This window comes from Pyrus communis, chromosome 8 (genome assembly GCF_963583255.1).
Source record: "Pyrus communis chromosome 8, drPyrComm1.1, whole genome shotgun sequence".
Taxonomy (NCBI): Eukaryota; Viridiplantae; Streptophyta; class Magnoliopsida; order Rosales; family Rosaceae; genus Pyrus; species Pyrus communis.
Genome location: NC_084810.1, coordinates 25402388 through 25419663, shown reverse-complemented (window position 1 = coordinate 25419663; position 17276 = coordinate 25402388). Strand labels below are relative to the sequence as shown.

Below are 17276 nucleotides of genomic sequence, written 5' to 3'. Positions count from 1 at the left end.
AAAAACCAATAGTTGGAGGAGGGAGGGAGGGGGAGCAGCGGAGGCCGGAGGGTGCTAGGTTTTGGCAAAGTGACAACAGACCATTTTGCCACACTATCTATATAAGTTGATTGAGGATGAATTGAAATACCATACCACAAATACTTTTTCTATTATACCAATTAATAGTTGTGAGTTTTAACGCACATTGCGGCATGTGAATGTAGGTAGTTGACAGGATTCAATGCATTAACTAATTGTCATTTATATATCGAATCCAGATTGTACAATAGAATGAAAAATATTCAAAATCATTTAAAATTCTTGTAGGTTGGTTTGACCCACCAAACGTTGTTATAAGATTAAGTTATCCACAAAGATGTATACAACTATGAAATGCACTAGTAATTCTTCATGAGATTCACATGATTCATCCGATGTCCGTTAAAACCCATATTGTAACACGTGAGTCAATTAAAATTCATATCATAACTCAAGAGTATAGGCAAAATATGCAAAATCATTTGAAACTCTTTTAGGTTTGTTTAGACCCATTTTACAGGTTGAAGTTATGCACACAGACGGACAACTATGTAATACACTAGAAATTCTCACGAGATTTGCATCTTTCAACCCACGTCAGTTAAAATCCATATCGTAACTTATGAGTATAGGTAGTTAGGATAATTAAACCCTAAACTAGCAAGTCATTTATACCAAATCTAGAATGCACAAGAGAAAATACATAAAAATCCAAGAATATCACAACAATTCTAATCTATATAATTTAGTAGGGTAACCCTAATTCTCCCACATCAAACGTGCTCTGTTTTCCTCACGATCCCTTTTGGACCTCCCCTAAAATCCCAATTACATCTCAATCCTTAGTCACAAAGTAAAGACAGACATATCTCTCTCTCATCCAATCACACTTTTTCCTGTCACTTTCTCTCTCTTTGTTCTTACCCTTTTTGCCCATTTCCTTTCAATTCCCCAGCAAACAACACACAAATCCAAAATCCGTGTCTCCCAAGGTTCTCCATGTCCAAATAAATTTCTCAATTCCTTCCGCACACCAATATAATTTTTTATTTATTTTCAATATTAGAAACTTTTTCATCATTTAATATTACAAGCTATTAGTATTTTCGTTTAATTATACAAAAAACGTAAATTTGAACCATTCTATTACTATTATTATGAGATAAAACCCATATTGTAAATACCAACCTTTGTTATAAAAAATAAAATAAAAAACCCCACCTATTTATTATTTGAGCTGCCTCTCTCTCTCACCCAAAGTCTCTCCCAAAACACCAAAACAAACACAAGAAACACTCTCTCTCTCTCTCTCTCTCTCTCTATCTCTATCTCTGTCTGCAAAGCAGACCATGAGCGGCGGTGGGGAGACTAGGGTTTCAATCACGGACAATGTAAAGCTCACGATCCAGAACATCAGAGATATGACCGGGAAGCAGCACGGCGACGATGAAATCTACGCCGTGCTCAGGGAGTGCTCTATGGATCCCAACGAGACCGCTCAAAAGCTCTTGTATTTAGGTAATAAAAAGGGGCTATTTTTCTGCATGGGTTTTGTGTTTTGCATTAAGTTTTAGGTCGATGGGTTTCTGGGTTCTGTGTTTTTGGCGCATAGTTTTATTGGGTTTGTTTTCTTTTTGCCTTGTGATCAATGGGTTTTTCTGGGTTTTGATTTTTCTTTAATGGTTTCATCTCTGTTTTCGGAGAAAATCGAAGATACAAAAAATAAAGAAAATTGAAGATACGATAAGAAAATTGAAAACCTTTACTTCAAATTTATGAAGTGGAAAAGTGTTTGAGTAGTTGAAAAGAAGCTTCGTTGTTGTTTTTCTGGTTTTGGTTCTCTTTGGCTGCTGCGGACTGGGTCGGGGAAGGAGTGTGTTTAAAGTTTGTGTTTTTTTTAATGCTAGTTTTTGCACTGAAAGATATGAAATTCTGACCCTAGAAATGTAAAAACGTGAAATTTAGCTTTCCCCCTTACAAAAATTGGTAAAAGTTAATGAGAATCATTTTCACCATGTTATTTTCTTCGCGGAATGTTTATTTTTCACGGTTCACTAAGATTTGAAAGCATACACTGACAAGAAAATTGTTTTCAAAGTGCAAGATAACTTTTTGTAATGTCTTTGTTTTTGCATTGACCATTACGACTATGCTAATAATGCTGTTGTGCTTTTTTTTTCGCTTATCTGTATGAACGCGTGTGCTTCGAAATTCTGGTTATCACGGGGTTGAATTCATTAGTTGGTTTCTTTTGTATCTTAATCTTGCAAAGTAGTTCTGTGAAGTATAGGTTTTCGAGTAAGATATGGTATTATTTGTCACATAATGCACCTTGGTTTTGATGGGACATTCTTATTTGTGGACTCATTTCTGTGGCAGTAAATTGGGTTACTTTGTTAATACATGTGTTTCCTTAAATTATTTATGGTGACTTGTTACTGCATAAGATTCCTAGTTTGCATGTAAATTATTCTTGCATTTTGTTTTAAGTGATTGAAATATTTGGAATTCACGATTAACTTGGGCCACATATATCCTTAGGGAATTTGACTTGATATCTACATGTCTGAGGCGGATTGCTCCTTTAGTTGTCTTACTGCATATCGCCTGAGTTGGATTCTCCCTTTAGTTGTCTTACTGCCTATGGATTACCTTGTCCATCTCTACTTGTGTCCTTCCTCATCATTGTTTTGTAGAAGTTGTCATGCATAACACTCATGCTTCATGCACGAAGCACCTACCAAAAGTTACCTAACTCCTGAAACTAATGAACATATTGTTTCTGTTGGCAGATACCTTTCATGAGGTCAAAAGCAGAAAAGATCGGAGAAAGGAGGTAAATATCTTTAGTTCATCTATAAGGTGATATATACATCCAGTAATGCATCCTTATTTATCAATGCTGTTTTAGTATAGTAATAGTTAATATGTTTCTATCGTCTTTTCATTTGTGTGCACATGTACTATGTGAAGCTAGCTAGGCTAGTTTATAATGAAGAGCTGTTACTGTTACAGAATTCAAAAGGCAGAGCATCTGAAGATTCTAGAATGCCACCAGGCACACAGAGGCGAGTGTCTAGGGGTGGTGGCCAAGGGAATTATTCTTCTAACTTCTCTTCTGGTAAACTTTCGACCTGTTAAATACATACATATATATTTTCTGTGTAATATCTTGCTAGTTCTAGATTTTGTGATGGTATTGTTGTTGGTATGGATTTCTTCATTATCTTGATGTGAAGTTGCTTTTATTGGTATTTATTACCTTGTTTTATGAATTAAATTTCAGATGCTGGTGGTGGGAGGAATTATTCTGCTCGGAGGGAAAATGGGGCCAATCACTTTGCAGATAGAGGTCCCATGCCCTCTCCTGTTAAGCCAGTTCAGAAAACAAAAAATACTGCTCCAGCTCCAGGCCCAAAGTAAGCTTTTGCCAATCTTTTAAATGCTTTTTGAATCTTTGAAGAATTGTTTTGTGTCCTGGACCTAACCCTACTGCATGCATAAGAAGAATATTAGGTCTTATTTTTCCTTTTAATTATGATATACATCTCTATCTATAGAGCTTCAACTGGCTCACCAAATGGGCTAAAAAACCTGCCAAATGGAAATTCTACTCATGGTGGTTCCCCCAAATCCCCTACGGATGTTGACAACAATGTTCATGAAGGATTTTCAGCTATAGTTGTAAAAGTGTCAGGGGCTGCAGCACCTCCTCCTGCTGTTGTGGCATCTACACCTACCTTTGGCTCACTGGATGATGAGAAGTCTGTGTCAATGCCTAACCAGAACCCAGTTTCTGCTACATCTGCCCCTGCTTCAACCATTCCTTCCTCTGCGTCTGATCCTGCTCTGTCAAATCATACTCAAGGAATCCAAAAAGGTTCTGGTAATGCTATTGGTTTAGAGTTGTCCAAAAGTGAAAAAACGGCCCCAAGATCTGTTAATTCTATGCAAAACGGAAAAACTTCAAATGATTGCAAGGTGGCTGAAAACTATGGAGATATTAAGCATGATGGCTCCTTGGCCCAGATGCCTTCCAATAGTGATAAACAGTCACAGTTAAAGCCTAATGTTCCTGCCAAAGGTATTTTGATATGTTACAGACTAAGAGTTGCTTTTTATCTTCATGCTTTCACGTATTGTGCATGCATTGAAAGTGATTTAATTCATCATGTACTCCCTGGCAATGCTTGCATAAGTCCCCGAAAACTCTAGATTGGTTTTCTGCCCCACTGTATTTATTGCATCAATTTACCTTAGACTGTAAGGAAAGTTCTTCAGACTTGATTTTCCTTCTTTTCCCCTCAATTTTGTTAGTCAATCATAATTTGTATCCTTGCATGTGCTGCATCTGTAATTTCTTTATCAGCAATTATTTTGTCTTTGTTATTGCTATCCTTGTGTGTGTGCTCAGTATGTGCTGTCACATTTATGCAATGCTCATTGTGTTTAGTATCTGTTGTTGGTATCCTTGTTTGTGCTTAAGTATCTTTCATTGCTTTTTTAAGTAAGTTTTTCACTTATGTTTCTTAAACAGTGGTCGCACCGGAGGTTGCAACAAATGCCGGTGAAGCTACTTCTCACTTGCCTCGTGACTTGAGAGCCTCAGTTGCAAAACATGTTACTTTCCCAAATCATATCCAAGTGCCTGAAGCTTTGAAAAATGTATTGACCTTTGGAAGTATCGATGCTCCTTTTGGAGTGAGAGTAGACTCTGTTAAGGGTACTGGTGGTGATAATTTCTCTATGGGTGCAGTTGAGTCTTCCCAGGATACTGATGAAACTGCTAAAGAACCGTCTCCTAGGTTGGTGATTTTTGCTTATGCCTATATCTGTTTTGGCTTGTTTGATGTACGATTTATGTGCTTTTCTCTTCTGCTTGGTGATAAGAGAACATAAGTTTGAAAGTTTTATCCAAATATTTTAATCACAGTTTATCTTCCATAGCATAAAGTATTTATATTTATCTATAACAGGACCCTTTCTAAACTGTGGAATTATTTTCTTAAGAAATTTTTACTTATCTCGCTTTTTATTTTATTTTATGCAGCAATAATCTTGTATCCGCTTCTGTTCAAGGAGATTATTCTGAAAGTTTAGCTGACGCGCTTGAAAACTTACCACCTCTGGATAATGTATCTTCAAGTACAAACTCAAAACTTGAACTGCCGAAACAGGACTTGCAGTTGCCACCAGAAGGTCACCAGAACCCAACAGCTTTAAATACCCCGACTTATAGTCTGGGTTTCTTTCCCCCTATGCTAGGGAGCCAACTTTTACAAGTCGAAGGGCATGATAATCCGGCTCATGAAACAGCCCGCCTTCCAAGCTTTGTTGTAAGTCCTTCAATTACTAAGAGTAAATTTGTACTTGAAGTGTAGCTTTCCGGAGAAAGTTTCTTTTGTTGTCATTGTATGCTCTGATCTGTGTAATTCATATTGTAGGGTGACAATCCTGCTGCTGTGCCTAGCCCGAACTCAACTCCACCCCTGCCAAGCTCGGCAGCTGTCTCTCAGCAGTCCATTCCTATGTACAGGCAGACTTATCCCCCAAATTTCTACCCATACGGTCACTATCTCTCTCCATATTATATGCCACATATGCAGCAGTTCTTAAGTCACAACGGCGGCTTTCCTCCACAGCCTTCCACTGGGAATGTTTTTCTACCATTGCCACCACCAGGGGCGGCTGCTTCTGGGGTTAAGTATTCTCTTCCGCATCTCAAGCCTGGTGCCAATGCTGGAAATCCAACACAATACAGTTTTCAATCTGGTGGTCCATTTATCACCACCGCTGGTGGTTATGTTCCGGGTCCAACAGTTACATCTGGAAGCTCTGTTGGTAATGAAGATCATGGAGCATCTCAACCGAAGGAAAATCATATCTACACAACTGGACAGCTGGTTGGTCTTTGATTCCATATAAATGAAGTTTTTAATTTCCTTGCAGGACAAGAAAGCTTGAATCTGTGTGGGGTGTCATCTTTATGAAATATATTAGACTGACCGTCATATTACTTATTTTCCGTCTTATTTTTCTTATAAAGTGTACCTTTGGGTTCTCTGACTAATACAGTTCCTTTCGGTAATGTGTGTGCAGACAGAAGGCTCATCTGTGTGGATACCTGCTCCAGGACAAGATATATCCGGCTTGCAGATGAGTTCCATGTACAACCTTACTCAGGGGCCGCGTTTCACCTTCTCACCTATGCAGGCTGGTCACGGTGGCATGCCTGGGATGTATCCACCAGGGCAAACTATTGTTTCTCCGACATTTCTGCAACAACAGTCTCCAGCTGTGGCGGGAGCTGCTGAAACGATAGGACCCCAGTCCGCTCCTTATCACCAGGCTCAACAAACACAGACAAATTGGAATTAGGTATCATTTGTTTTGGCAGAAATACATGCGAGAGGCGACGATACATCTTCCGAGGGTCACGTGTAAACTGGGTATCTGATATCGGGCATGTTTTGAGTGTATATATGAAATGCTGCCCAGAAAATTTTGGAATACCTGCTTGAGTGACCATCTGAAGTTGAAAGAAGATAGGATGTTTGGGTTTTCCCAGTGGTCAGCTTTTATCCTTTTTTTTTTTCTTAGTCTTTTCTTTTTCCTTTTATAATTTTAATTCGAAAAGTAATATTTTGGTGGGAAAACTGAGGAGGATGATAAGAGTTTAGAGGTGGGTGGGATTTATCAAGTTTTCCTTTTCTGATGTCTCACCTGTATATTATGATGATATATTATGATGATAGCAAGAAAAATGTCGAATTATACGATTGTAATTTGTACATTGAGAATTGGCTTCTCTATTTGTTTGGTTGGTTAGAAATGTGGTGTTTTTATTTTAGCTACGTTTTCTGGAACTCGATTTTAATCATACTTTCCTCCTTGTAACTCAAACGTCGTTACTTATGAAACTCAAAATTCACTTTACTTGTTGTCTCTTGCAACTTGACTTTGATCTGATTTTTTCCTCTGAAATTTAAAAGTTGTCATTGTACTATATTAAACTCAAAATTTGTTTCATATTGTCTTAATTTGTAAATTCCGTTACATGGGTTTGATTTGGTGCTTCAAGCTAATCAATTTTTTTTTCTATCTCTGTAACTCAAGCACAGGAACCAAAAAAAATTTAATTCTTAATTTCTTCTTTTCATCTTAGTATTTTTTATTGTTGAAGATTAAGGTATAATGAAGATTTATAATTAAATTAATTGGTACGTGTGGCATAGTTTTATTTCGTGGTGTGTAGCGCACATGTTTTAGGAAGGGACAACTTTTGAGTTTTACGGAGAAGAGAGAGACAAGTCAAAGTAGAGAATTTTGAGTTTCAGAAATAGGGAGTTCACTTTTGAATTACATATAATAACAAGCGATCAAAATCAAATTTTAAAAATCTAGCTAAAAATAAGCCTTTTAATTATTGAACCCAAGCAAGTACCTTAAAGAACAATGCATTGTTTTGTCAACACTCTTTTTCATTGACTAAGAATTCAATTGCACTTTGTCTGTCCTAAAGTGTGGGACATGATTTAAACACTGTGATTAGCCTCTTGTAACATAATTACCAATCCCATGTGTCTAATTCCATTTTCTAAGCCCGAACAAGAAACAAAGTAATCAAATTGCACAAATTGCTCGCCCTCAAACTCAATCGAGAAGCCAGCACTGCTCGTCAAGAATATTAATTGGAAGGTGCTCGACGCATTTATTTTTGCCTTCCACACTCTTGTTAATTATCGTATTCAATTCATTCGATTTGAAGACTGAAAATTGAGAGGAGTGTGTGAGGTAAAAATAGGTGTGTGAAAAACACTACTCTATTAATTAATATTTATGCATATTACATACAGATGTTTCTTGCTACTATATATGCATCATTTGAGCTTCTGAAACTCTGAAATCTAAAGGTTTATTTTTATTTTTTTTATTTTATTTCATGCACAATTGCATTTGCTAGGGGACCATTTTTTATAAATGGGTACCTACAAAAGTCAAGCAAAGACGCGATGGCGTTTCAGGTTGGAGGGGGGTGGTGCGGTCTGAGACTTCATCTCCATGGTGAGCATTTTGAGAGAAATTTTCCATAGATAATCCGGCTGAAAGAAAAAATGAAAAAAAAAACAGAGAGATTCACACACAATTTTGATTATAAAGCTATCTAAATCAATCATTTTGATCATTCCGTGAAAAATCTCCGTCAAATTGAGGGTATTTTTGTCAAATGAACCCTTTTACTTGAAATGGTGGTTTCTTCAATTTAACGTAAACTTTTCACAAAATGATCAAAATAATTGAAGGTGGACAATCTCCGAGACCACTTCTATCAATTTTAAATCTCAAGGACCACAGTGAGAAGTTATGACAATCTCGTGACTATTTTGGCTAAAAAACCTATAAATAAAGTTGAAAAATAAAGATCTAGGCATATGTAATATTGCAATGCAAAGACAAGGGAGATTTGAAGTCCAGGAATTCTTGAAGTACCTGGCTTGAGGCAGCAACATATATCTTTTCCTCAAGCCCTCCGGCAATCCTCTCGAGTTCAAGAAAATGGCTCCTCGCCCTCGGACGGAATGAGCCTCTTAAACGTTTCAACTCTTTGTGTGTAATATATATTCAATAAGTTATTGTCCATGATTAACAAACTAAAGTTCAGGACTCATTTCGAAATGCTTTTGAAATGACTGAAAGAGCTTTTAGAAAAAATATTTTTGCATTCCAAAAACACTTGAATTGCTTTATGCAAGAAACACTAAGGGTGCGTTTGTTGCACTGTACTATCTCGGACTGGATTAGCTTAAGGGACTAAGCTGGACTGTTTTGGCATGGACTAAGCAGGACAAGAATAGTGAAGCGTTTGGTGCAGTATCAGACTAAGTCATGGATTAAATTATTTTTAGAATCTAAATATTTTTTTTACTACTTTTTAATTATTTTATTAATATTTTATTACTTTTTTATTCAGATATTTTCATTGACTCAATCTAGAGAGTTCCATAAGCTGCATGATCTCCAGATTTCTCCAAAAAAAAAAAACCCTCATCACCGATTTCCCAAAAAAAAATCTTGTCCTGCAACAAATTGAAGCCTTTTCATTTCGTTTCTTCTTCCCTTGCAATTCTACCAAAAATTGCCAACGATGCTTGCTTTCCTTGGATCTCGATAGAAACCAATTTCTCAGCTTTCCTACCAACCAAACAAAATTAAACCGCGCCCCCCCCCCCCTAAAAAAAAAAACAGGAAATCAAAGAATTAACCTTTAGAAACACGGAGGAATTGAATCAAGGAGTGCTAGAACGAGATATTCCTCGGAGGTGAATCAAAGGACTGCTAGAGCAGGACAGACGACAGAGAAAGCGGGATCTTCCTCATTCGAAATTTTGGGTTCAAGGCGAGAGGGAGAGACTGGTGTTGGGCTAGCAGTGTATCTCGCTGAAGTTGGGAGTGGTGATGTGATGGTGGCTGTCGATGCTCAAGAAAACAAAGAGCAGAGAGTGGACAAGGAGGAGATGAGGACAAACCGGACGAAGGGCTTAGCAGTCCCATGGTCGCGGGGCGCTCTCGCTAAGACCTCTTAGCGAGGGAGATAGTCGGAGCGAATCCCCTTTAGTCTCATTAACTTTAGTCCGTGCACGCAACAAACACGGGATTTTCTTGATAGCTAATCCAGTCTAGTCTAGTGAAAGATAGTGAGGCCAAACAAACACACCCTAATTATATACTTCCTTTAGAAAATACTTTAAGTGCTTTTGTAGAATTTACTTGCATATTTAATAAGGATTGCTTCCAAATATTTTCACTTAAAACGTTTTCAGCCATATTAAATGGACTTCCAAATGGGCTATAAATTAGTGACTAAATTGTCTCACGTGATGAAACATATAGGGAAACATGAACAAACGTAACTAATCACAAGCTACTAATAAAAATCGAAACCGGGACACGAAAAAGACAATAAACAGTATATATAACAAGATTTGGAACCCCTTGTATTGTATTTCCATAAATTTTGGATTAAAAGTTTGTAACCAATTTTGTTTATGTATCTACTTGAAACAATACTTATAGCTTGTTAAGAACTCTGCGTCGTAAATCTAGCTGGAATTGGCTTCTCCAATCACCTGCCTCCACTTGAGCAGGTCTCTGGTTATTAAGATGAACTCCAACCCTTGGAGTAAAACCTATAATTTCCCTTCTATTCCCCCTCCCCCATTCCATTCCAACCCTAGTTCTAATTTGAAGTTAGAAGCTAAAACCGGAAAAATTGCTAGATTTAGGCCAAGAAATAGCCCAAAGAAACGTGTGGGGCCCACCAGTGAGAGTGGAAATGGGTGCCTGAATGCTAGATGCAAAGGTCGGACATGCGCATGCGAGCGATGCGTCAAGGGCAAGCAACAACATGGCCTTACCCACTTGGGCATGTCGGCCACTTGCATCAACAGGTAACAGCTACTTTTTTGATCGAACGACTTAAATCAACTGAGTCGTTCTATATTCAAATTTTTTTTTTAGTTTTATATTTATATATTTATTGAATCCAACGGCTAAAATCGAATATAATTAAATCTAAAGGTAAAAAAATAATAATAATAATAATAAAAAGGACCTAATGGCCGAAATTTAAATCCATCTAAAATAATTAAAAAAATTATTTAACTCAAAATTCGCCCAAAAACTCTATAAATACCTATGTATTTGTTCAAACATCCACACAAAACTCACTTTTCTCCTACAATTCTTCCAATTTTTCTTTCTGCCATTTCTTCCCATTTCCAAATTTTTCTTCCTATCATGTGTTTTATATGTGCTTCATATGTGTTATGTGTGTCTTGTGTGTTTCATGTATTTTGTGTTTATACATTTGTATCAAGATTTTCATATTCTTCCATAGTGTTTCACAAGTTTCATGTATCGATTTAGTGATTTTTCCATATTTATCAAAATTTAAATATTTTTAGGATAAGATAGTCTACATAATTTTTTTTTTAAAGTTAATTTTAAGGAAAAAAAAAGTCTAAATTCATTCTTTTATAATCTGGGGCTAAAATTATAGGCCAGAAGGGTTAGAACGGAAAAACTGTTTTTGAGTTAAAACTTAAATTTTTTGGACTAAATTTTTTAGATTTTACTCTAAGGGTTGAAGATGGTTTGATATCCATCAAAACTGGCCAACCAAACACGATCATCAGACTTCAAGACAAAATTCAAATGGAAAAAACCAACTAAGAAAATAAAAAGTCAACTATAAACATGTTCTTGCCTTGATCCAGACGATAGAGAGCGATTACTTAGAGGCTTAGAGTTGCAGACAAGATGTAAACAAAGTCATGAACACCCAATTAAAGCCAAAGGGAACAAAAGGTGACTCAACTTTCCAAGGTGCTTAACCTTTTTTTTTTTTTTTTGGGTAATTACCGTCCTTTATTTATTTATTTATTTTTCCTACAACTGTCATTCCACTCTACTTATCTTTATTATTATTTTTTACAAACGATAGTGTTGTCGAGTATCTTGTTCGTTGTTATGAGGGAGGAGATCATATCCACATCATAGTGAATAGACGTTGATGCTTTCTGCCACTATGGTAAAACGAGATTTGCTACTTATCTCCACTATTTAATAGAATTCTCTTTGTTAATTGCAAGAAGGTGAACCAACAATTCTATCCCCATCAACTAAGCTAAAGAAAAATAACCTATATGAAACTGAACACAAAATAATTTTACTGTTTTTTTCTTTCCTTCAGACCCAGGTAACCATATCAGTTGTCCCAATCTTTTCTCCCACCTCCCTCTCTCTTCCATGTTTTTCTCCTAAATAAAATAAACTCTTAGTGATGAAATAGTTACCTAAAAACAATTGTTAAAAATATGAACAACCTCTTCAGCGACCAAACATTGTTTAAAAGTCGTCACCAAAAAGCTTTAGCTACCAAAACATTTAGATTTTCTCTTTTATAAATTTTATTTTCAAAATTTTAACAACCACATGCATAGCATATGTACAGATGCTAATTTACCAAGTATAATCTTTATGTCATTCACTTCAACGTGATTTGTTACCCACCTATTGGAGGCTAGGTTTCAAGGACTTAGGGTATGCTTAATTTGACCTCAATATGAAGTTACAATGAATCATTGACTCATCAAATAAAACCAATCGCTTTAATGCCCGGCTCAGTTATAAATACACGCTACTAGGTTTGACTTATATTCTTGAAATTATTTATTAAATAAAGATAAAACATTTGTGGAATTGTTAAAATTTCAAACTGTATTTGTACCAAATGTATATTATTTCCAATTATTTGCCACAAAGTGATCAATAGTAAAATAAGTTGTGAAAAAAAGCCAGTTATTTCAAATAGGTCCAATTATATCACTGGATACCAGATAGAGAAAGGCTTGGCTCCTTAAGATTGAGGTGGAGTTCCTCCTCAAGATACATTGTGACCAATTTACAAATTTTTGTGTTTATAATTGAAACCGCTCATATTATAAATCATTCTGTAAAGATTATCTCTGCAAAAAAATAGATAGACTCTTCATAGTTCTTTTACTTGATTTGTCCATATGTTTTTATATAGTTTGATGACTAAAAGATCTCATATTTTATGAATTTTTTTTTTTTAGCGGAGATACTCTTTAGAAAGTGATTTATAATATGAACGATTTTGATTATAATCACGAAGTTTCGTGAGTCGGTTACAGATTATCTTGAGAAGGAACTCCTCCTTAATCTTCAATAGCCAAGGTAATTCCTATTAGAGATAGTCCACTTTCTTATCTTGTCAATCGCGGTCCAACTGCTCTGCCTTTCCAACCAGGCAATATGTTACGAGTCTGAGTGTATATATGAACTGCTGCTTAAAATTAGCGAAGGGAAGAAAAATGAAAGAATGTATAATATTTTAAGAAAGTAGACTGTCGAAAAATGTGTTGCCCCCTCCCTAATTGTTACACCCTTACGTGGTACAAAGTTAAATAACTTTTGTGAAATTTGGAACGTTCAAAAAATTTGAAACGATACAGAGAAGATTAACACGGTTTATATGTCATCTTGTGCAAGGATTACAGGTATAAATCAAGGAAGATATGAACTCTTGGACTTGAAGACATGCTTCATGATGAGCAAACTGTTGCAATTCGGGAGAGGCAGAGTCTCGAGGTAGGCTGGCAGACGCTTCTGGCTCACTCATTCACGGCGTTTCATTGATTTATAAATCACTCTTCTGCAAACTGAGCCTTCTATTGAAGAATGTGGCATGATTTGAGCTTGTATGTCTCACAAATCTCATGTTTTAGGGACTAAATTTATGCCTGTAAATTGTTTGGGACATACAGTAACGTTCATTGTTGATGTAGGAGAACGCAACGGAAATTTACATATTTAGCGTCCTATCTTCGTTTTAGCCATTCGAGGTCGTTTAGACTTCCAAAAACGCATTATGCTTTCTGTAATTATAATCAGACTTTTTGTTGGTCGTTTGATGAATGTCGTTTTAATTTCGTAAGGCCTTTACCCCAAAGTGTTGTAATTATGTTATTTAAATCATCGGTCGGCTCCTATTGGAATCATCATTTTCAATCTTAATCAAAACCCCATTTGGGATTTCTCTAAAAAACTAATGGATTCCGGACTACCTGTTCTTCAAGGATTTACGCCTGTAATCCTTAAGCTTCGTAGTGCGTCAATTGTTAATCAACAAATATGATATTCTGGTCAATTATATCTAAAAACTGTGCTTAACTATACTCTTCTGCCTCATCTCTCTTCCCTACATCACATGAAAAAAGTTTAAAAGCCTCTTCTTTCGGTTTCAAGTTCAGACAACGGTACGTTGTGGTGTCCTCTCCATCTCTCAAACGCCAAAAAAATGGTTTTGTAGGCCTGATGCTTGGCGTTCTGTCTTCAGACAACAGTTGCAGTATCTTCTACTTCTGACTCTACACTTCCTCCGTCAGTGGCTTTGGGTTTTGACGTCGGTAAGCTTTGCTTTGGGAGCTGTTTGCTCGTGCTGTCTTGCGGCTTTTTCAGGTTTAGCGACGTGTAAACAGACATTCCGCAGAGAGCTGCGACAGCCCCACAAATGCTCACAAAGCCTGGATCCGAGTTAAATATAAGGTAGCCCCCAAGTAGTATAACACATGTCTTGAACTGCCCTAGAACAACGTGGGAAGTTGCTGAGGTTGCCCTGCATATAACACAGAACAAGAATGAGTTTAAACTTCAAGCCAATTCTAGTAAATCCAAACTGCAGAAACGAAGCCCTCGCGGTTAGATTTAGCGGTGAGGGAGGAAAGGTAATGGGTCAGGTTAAGATTAGGATGAGTTTCACCAATGTAAGCGGAAAAAAAAGGGCGAAAACAGACTCACCCGAGTGCCAAAGCTCCGGACCATTGGAGGAGAAAACCAAGGACTGCCGATGTAAGAATAGCGGTTGAGTTACCGAAATCCCACTTGAAAAGTAGGACGCCTGGTGGATCCAACCAAGGCATCAGAGCCAGCAAGAAGAATATCGTGACCGGGGTTGTCTTCCACATCAGCCTACAGTTCCACATTAGAAATTGTAATTTTCGTGGGGGTGTATTATTTGACTGATTGCTTCATTGATCATGTTTAAGGAGGAAGTAATTAAGGAGAGAATTCTTACGCGAGCGCAGTCCAATTGCCTTGCTGCTGAAGGTTAGACCATAAGATTTTGTTTACAGCACTTGGGACTATCCATGCAATTGCAATCAAAGCACCAAATAAATTGAACTCTAAATCTGTTACAGTTGCTACTGCCACACCCGCCGAGACTACAGCTAGAGCCAAAACCTGCTCAACACAACCATTGAGATAGGAAATTGAAATCCAAAAATATATGTTTCTTTGAATCGTAAAACATTTTACTCACCTTGTTAAAAGAAATGGTTTTTCTGAAGAGAATGAACTCGGCGAAAACAATAGTAGGAGTGACAGCAATTTTAGCCATCTGGTAGAAGCCAACACTGGAGGAAGCAGATCAAGGTGAGGAAACAGGACATTATACGTTTCTAACAAGCTGATTTTTGTGAGGGAACTGATTCTCGCACTCCCTTTTCTCTCTCTGCACTTGTCCCTTTTTTTTCTAGGGACATAAACAAAGGGAGGAGTGCAGAAGGAGAAAACGGGAGTGTGAAATCACTACCATTTTTGTAAAAGATGAAAGAAAGCTCACAAAGAACCTGTTATGTTTTAGGCTGGTGTTTGCAAGACCGGATGCAAAAGCCATGACCGCGCCTAAGGAGAAGAGAGAAGTGAAAGGAGTGGTTCTCGAAGGAGGAGCAACAGGAAGAATTGAGAGCGACTTGAAAATGGCGAGAAGCAGCCATGCTGTCACATAATGGATCAATGTGAGAAAGATTGGGAACTTAAATCCAACTCTCCCCATTATCTGCAAGCAGAGAAATGCGACTTAATCATAAGATCGATTATCAAACATAAATATTCGGGAACTCTTTCCGAACGAAAGCCTGTTGACCCTGCTTAATTGCCAAAGCATAGTGACTGAAAAAAGGATCTTACTAGTTTGTTTGCAAGGATGATCCCCACAGAGACTGTGAAATTGAAGGACATAGCCACAACCGGACCACAAAAACGCTGCTGTTGGCGCTTGGCGCCTTCTGATGTTCGGAGGTCATTGTAGATAGAGCCTCGGAGTTCTTCGAGCGCTCGACCTGATAATTTGCAGTAATATGAGAAGAGAACTACAAGAACTTGAAATTTCGTCAATTTAACTAATTTGACAAGAAAACATCAAGATATAACATATTGCTTGGTGAGTCCTGCCCATTGTTTCAGTACTCACAAAGAACAATTTGTTGCCTTGTTGAATACTTTCATCCAAATCAAAGCATTCAATCAAACTCTTCTATTATTTATTTCTCTTGAAATAAAAAGGCAAACGCCAATAAGGCTCTCTCCCTTTGCGAGAGTCGGAAGGAGCGTCTATTATTTATTTTTCTTGAAATAAACAGAAAATTATTATATTAAATAAAACCGGACAAACCATTGTAATTACAGCACAAACAGATGAAAAAGTGCATTTAACCAACATATATTAAAAAGGAAAGAATAATTTAAAGGAAAAAAAATACTACAAAACCCAGTAAACAATGTGCATCAGAAAAGAATGAAAAACTGAAGCAGCAATAGCCACACCAGAAACAGAGCCAATCATAAAGAACAACAGAAACCAAGCGTTATCCCACTAAAGGGTATCGGTTGTATGAATACTCGAATGCCACTGTACTCGGCATTCCACCAAGCCTTTCGTTAGCAAACAGAACCGATCACAAAAGAAATATAATATGTAAATAAAAAAATAAAAAAATATATATATATATATTTATGATGCAGCTGAGAATAATGTGCATTTAGATTTTTCAAACCTGCTTCTCCTGCATCACTATCTTTTCGTTTGAGGAACTTCTTAACTTCGTTCCCCACCAATGAATCCCACAGCCCCATACCAAATGGTGGGATCATGCAGCAGCCATCAAATTTATCACCAGAAAAATAATCAGCAACCCTTCAGAATTGTTTCTCCACACGGAAAACGAAAAGGGTTCTGCTAAAAACGTGGAAGAGAAGGAGGAAAATCCAGTTGCATTAGAGTTCTTCAATCCTATAAACACTGGCCTTCATATTTTTCTACCTAATATTTTTTCTTTCTAATTTAATGATATATGATCACGTAAAACAAAATAATTTAATATAATAATAATGATGCTTAAGAAAAAAGAAATGAGTTTGTTAGGCTTTTCTTTTTACTCAGTTGCAATGTATGTATGCAGAAGATTTGATCTCATGCTCCGAGACGGACAGGTGGGGGAGCATATAAGTATCGACGGGCGGAGAATTCGAAATGATGTAGGTTTCCGGAGAAGTAAAGGAAACAATAGGGAGAGAGATTTGTATAAATAATGACGAAATGGTCAAGATGCATAATATTACATGTCCTAGAGTGCCCGCCAAGTGCTCGCTTCTCATTAGTTAGAAAGCCATGGAGTGCTCCTAATCTCATGGACTAGAGCATACGTTAGATGGATCTTTATCATTTATTTAATAGAGCGTGGCATCACATTTTTTATATAATTTTTTTGTGGAGCATTCTTTATACTGTATTTTAACGATCCGAGTCATCTATCATTTAGAACACTATTCATATATTATCTTTGCAAAAAATTAGACAAATCCAAAACCATTAAGACATTCATTTGTGG

At 36.9% G+C, this 17276-nt stretch overlaps 2 protein-coding genes across 2 annotated transcripts; one reads left to right on the top strand and one right to left on the bottom strand.

Annotated features, from left to right (window-relative positions):
- Nucleotides 1-1270: 1270 nt before the first annotated feature.
- On the top strand, nt 1271-6814 carry LOC137742330 (GBF-interacting protein 1-like). Its single transcript, XM_068482171.1, has 9 exons — nt 1271-1539; nt 2814-2857; nt 3037-3142; nt 3308-3440; nt 3582-4105; nt 4559-4826; nt 5072-5357; nt 5466-5924; nt 6121-6814. The coding sequence occupies exons 1-9, from the start codon at nt 1371-1373 to the stop codon at nt 6397-6399; spliced, it is 2268 nt and encodes a 755-aa protein (XP_068338272.1). The 5' UTR covers nt 1271-1370; the 3' UTR covers nt 6400-6814.
- A 6939-nt stretch (nt 6815-13753) lies between these two features.
- LOC137742522 (nucleotide-sugar uncharacterized transporter 2) lies at nt 13754-16889 on the bottom strand. The gene is made up of 7 exons (XM_068482411.1): nt 16443-16889; nt 15577-15728; nt 15237-15445; nt 14927-15020; nt 14681-14847; nt 14404-14574; nt 13754-14221 (listed from the first exon to the last, which is right to left on the bottom strand). Exons 1-7 carry the CDS (start codon nt 16537-16539, stop codon nt 13939-13941), a joined length of 1173 nt encoding a protein of 390 aa, XP_068338512.1. The 5' UTR covers nt 16540-16889; the 3' UTR covers nt 13754-13938.
- Between the last annotated feature and the right edge of the window lie 387 nt (nt 16890-17276).